Source organism: Melozone crissalis, unplaced genomic scaffold (assembly GCF_028551555.1).
Source record: "Melozone crissalis strain CALT ecotype California unplaced genomic scaffold, PUWL_Pcris_2 ptg000019l_1, whole genome shotgun sequence".
Lineage (NCBI taxonomy): Eukaryota > Metazoa > Chordata > Aves > Passeriformes > Passerellidae > Melozone > Melozone crissalis.
The window spans coordinates 19,779,991-19,784,421 of NW_026535797.1; the positions used below are offsets into that span (position 1 = coordinate 19,779,991).

Genomic DNA, 4,431 nt, shown 5'->3' on the forward strand with positions numbered 1-4,431 from the left:
ACAGTTCTGTACGAAGGTCAGGTATGAAAAGGCATCAAAGAAATCAATCAATCAATCCATACATGACAGTATTTATTAGTTGTGGCAGATGCACCCAGAGATGAATTGACCCTTCTGTTCCCAGCCCATGAAACTGCCATGGGCTGGGACCATTGGCAATGCTTGACTACTGCAGGACAGAGCTGGACCTTGCTTATCATTTAGGGCTTGAGGCAGTAGCTAGTCAAGTCAAATTGATGGTTAATATTGTACAAGAGGCACACCACAGGTAACAGCCATTAAAGTTCATGGGATTCAGTTCCTAGCATCACAGAGGAGAAGAGAGAGCCCAGATAGATCCTTTCTCTACATAACCTTAAAAAATCAGCAGTTTTCCATTTCACCAGCAATCTATTCGAGCTTCCCTGCAGAGTAGCAGCAGGTTTGGGCTCTGTTCTTCCCCAAAACTGGAGACCACAGAGAGGGCAGTGCTGCTTTGAGAGGAGTTTCCCTACCTTTTTTCCAAGGAGTGTCTTGGTGCATGCAGGATTCTATCAGTCCCCCAGAAAGGAAGTGAGGCACAAGGCAAACCCAAATGATGCAAAGAAGGAAAAGCAGAACCTCAACCCTGAGGTTTCCAGACCCCAGCCTCTTCCCCTTTCTCCTGTTACCAGCCTGCCACGACCTGCACCTCACTCTGGCATGCCACCCACTGCAAGGCAGATACACCAAAGGCCAATGTGCAAGTTACTCTGAAGGCTGTTACCCATGGTGATCTCTTTCTAAACCCCATCACACCCATCCCATCAGGCACTTAGGCTCCAGAAAAAGTTTCCCCTTTTTCTCTCCCTCTCTCCCCACTTCCATCCTGATCTCTTCTTCCATCCCTTGGTTTCAATTCCGCTTTGATTTCTGGGTGTTACTCAGGTAAGTTTTCACGAAGAAGTTGGAGAAGAGGACAAATAAACTGGTATAGAAGCCCGATGAAAGGAGAAGCAGTGGCCAGGTAAACGGACAGAGCTTATCATCCTTCCAGAAGAAGATAAAGATGTTCATTATTACATATCCAATAATCTGCACAATCTGTGAAGAGGTAATTAGCATGGTGATGGAGCTAGGTACCCGGATGCCCATGGCTGCCACACTGTAGTACAAGTACATCACAACATGGATACTGAGGTTTAGGGCTGTGCTCCATCCTGCCCCAGCTACCATCATCTTATAGCCATACCAGGATAAGATCATTGTGGCAATGTGGTGGTACCAGTGCAGGAAGATGAGCTTCTTTTTCCGGAGAACAATGAACAGAGTGTCACCTGGGGTTGGGAAACAGGTATATCATTAGTTAGGTGGAAGCACAGCAGTTGCACAAGTTTTCACATGAAACAGACCAAGCAAGCTTCAATGCTGAAGCCATTATGTGGTTTGATCCCACCAAAGCCTAGGTTCCCATTGATATAATCTGTATTGAAGAGGACCATTTAGGCATTCTATGTTCTGGTATGTTTGGAATATAAGAACCCTTTGCCCCAGGCTTGCTTTCCCAGATCTACCTGCACTTCATTTCCAACTGGCTCTTCTTTACTTCTTTTTATGAAAGCTGTGTGGAAAGCCCAGCCCTCCCTGCCTGTCTGCTGCCCCCTTGCCACGGTTGTTCCAGTGCAGAATTGCCTAGTTCAGGCACTGGCCTGGGGATCAGACTCGAACAGTAACATCAGGCTGCAGCCCCCTGGAGAGCAAGCATATCATCCCAGTCGAACAATAGGGAGCAAGAACACGAGTGACACATGCAAGGCTAAGCAACAAGCAACCCTTTTCTCCACGTAACATTTGGACAGAGACCTGTAAAAGAAAATCTGCTTGTAAAAGCAAAGCAATTATAAACACACAGGATAAGGAGAAGTTTCAAACTCACCCATTTCAACAAATTTGCTCAGACCAAATAGGTATATCCAAAGCTTGGAAACAGGGTGGACATAAAAAGATTGACTACACACTGATTGCTTAAATCCCTTGGTAAGGAGGAGGAAGGCCAACTGCTTCCAGATCCGACAGGCTGCAACGAGACTGCAAGAAAACCAGAGGAGAGCTGAACACTGTGCCCAGGGCCTCAACATAGCCTCTGACAGCTCTGCACCCATGGATATTTGACTCCATCTTGATGCTCAGGGCAATCTGAGAGACATTTAAACAAACCTTTGCCTTCTTAGACTTCCTAACAAGTTTTCGCCAGGATTTAAAACAAAGACAAAGCAGCACGATGGAGTGCTCCCCTCAGGGAAACACCCCCTGCTTCCACTGCTTGAAGAGGCACTTGAGCAAAAGTTGCCCCACTGATGAGAAATGGAGGACAATTTTCCTGATGTCCTGCCTTTTGACATGGGCCCAGAGGACAGGGAGCATTTATAACCTCTTGTGGCAGGCAACTCCTACAGCTTATGAGAAGAAATACCACTTTTTCCTTATCAACCTGTTTCATTAGCACAAGTTTGTCTCTGAACAGAGCATGAACAGCTATCCCCTGACCTCCCCTCTTCCACAACTTGTGCTTTTACAGACCACTGCTATACTATGCCCTGACAGAGGACAACCAATGTCCCTTTGACCTTGTCAAAGCCAATTGGAGTTACAGAGGCAGTAGTCGAGTTTTTCTCTGTCCCACCAAACAGAGAGAAAAAGTTGTGCAGATGAGAGGAATTTTCTAAGATTGACTTATGCTAGTTTGAATACAGGGCACAGGCCGAAACTTTTTCATGGCTACTGCAGGAAACCTATTCAATAAGACAGGACAGTTTGAAAACACATTTTAGTTTCATCTTTTGTGCTTCTGTGAGTGCAGCAGAATTTTCTCCACCTCTTACACAACAGTATTAAAGAAATGGGGTAGTGGGGGGGGGGGGGGGGCGGTGGGTAGGGGAAGAGAAAGAAATCTAAATTTTAAAGAGAAATCGACCTCAAATCAAACTTGCAATTGGCAAGCACCCTTTGAATGAGGGAAGATGTCTGCTCTTGCAGGCTTCACATTCAAATCTACCCACTAATGATTTTCAAGTACTCTTCCCAGAGATCCTTTTGCAACTCATTCTTGCTGGAGTATTTGTGGTGCGAAATAAATGACTTGTATAAGCAGGTCACTCCCCTAGTTAGAAAGTGCCTTCAAGAGGAAAAATTTTATGTAGCCTAGTGATGTAGTGGATAACCAGAACTTTCCATCAATCCAGTTCTGAGGAAGGGTCTACAGCTGTCTCCAGATTTAACAAAGGCTCTTACCTGAACAAAGCCAGGCTGAAGGACCACAGGATCAGTGGTCCACGCAGTTTGAAGGGCCTCCATTCCTTCATGAAATGTTGGATTCCAAAGATCAGGATCAAATAAATAACAGAAATAGTTAAAGACTTTTGCCTGCAAGTAGAGAAGAGGGAACAGTCAGGAAAAGACTCAACCTGACCTATTTTTAGCCAGACTTCTGTAGCCCTGGCAAAGTACTCGCACACTCACTCAAGAAACAAAAGATCTCCCATTCTCATGTTAAAGTTGAGTTTGGTCACAAGAGCTTTGACAGTGACCAGCTTTGGTCACTGTCAAAGCTCTTGACAGTGAGCAAGCAAGAACCCTAGGGACTGCACAAAATAAAGTGAACTGCTACACCATGGAGATTTCCACAAGACCTCGGTGGGATGAGGCAGGTTCTGGTAGCCTGTCAGCAGGATCCAAAGCAAACACATCAATGCATCTTATCCCTTTACACGTGAGACTGTGCAGGCAGTTTCATGTAAGCTGGAGCCTCAAGTGCCTTGTGTTATATCCCACACATTCCAAGGCTTTAGTGCAGCATGGCAGGGCTGAGTACCCTGTTTGCCAGTGCAAGGGCTGCAGTGGCCATCCGTGGGTGCTTTTTGCCCTCTTGCACATCACCATCTCCCTACAAGCTGCAGCCCCACCTGCACCACTGTTTGCTCTGCCACATCAACTGCTGCACCCCGTCCTCCACAGCCTCAGGTAAGCAACCAGAGACCCCCAATCTTCTCCTCCTCGGAAATGAAGATCCTCACACTTGTTCTGCTAAAAGCAGCAGGAGCCGATTGGGCTACCCAGGGTCTGGAATGCACCAGGTCAGCAACCTCCTCTCCTCTCACCAGTTCTCCTCCATCCATTTCCTGGCTGCCCGGTGATTAAAGTTCTTCTCGAAGTCATACTCCCCCAGCGGCTGCAGCTCCGACGGGTCAACGTTCGCTTCCATATTCAGCATCCCCGGCAGCGACCCGAAACGAGACAGACACTGCCGCACGCCTCACGGTGGATATAGTCCCGGGAATGCGCTCCGCCCCAACATCACACCGCGGCGGGAGGCGGGACCGGGAGCCTCCCACTCCTTGTGCTGGGTAAGGAGGAGGAGGCTGTGGTCACCCAGTCAGGCTGAGCGGGAGGTCCTGCTGTTCCCCATCCAGCCCA

The 4,431-nt window shown here is 47.6% G+C and overlaps 1 protein-coding gene across 1 annotated transcript; it reads right to left on the bottom strand.

Annotated features, from left to right (window-relative positions):
* Positions 1 to 873: 873 nt before the first annotated feature.
* ELOVL3 (ELOVL fatty acid elongase 3) lies at positions 874 to 4,173 on the bottom strand. Its single transcript, XM_054276557.1, has 4 exons — positions 4,116 to 4,173; positions 3,250 to 3,381; positions 1,895 to 2,046; positions 874 to 1,295 (listed from the first exon to the last, which is right to left on the bottom strand). Exons 1-4 carry the CDS (start codon positions 4,127 to 4,129, stop codon positions 874 to 876), a joined length of 720 nt encoding a protein of 239 aa, XP_054132532.1. The 5' UTR covers positions 4,130 to 4,173.
* Positions 4,174 to 4,431: the final 258 nt, after the last annotated feature.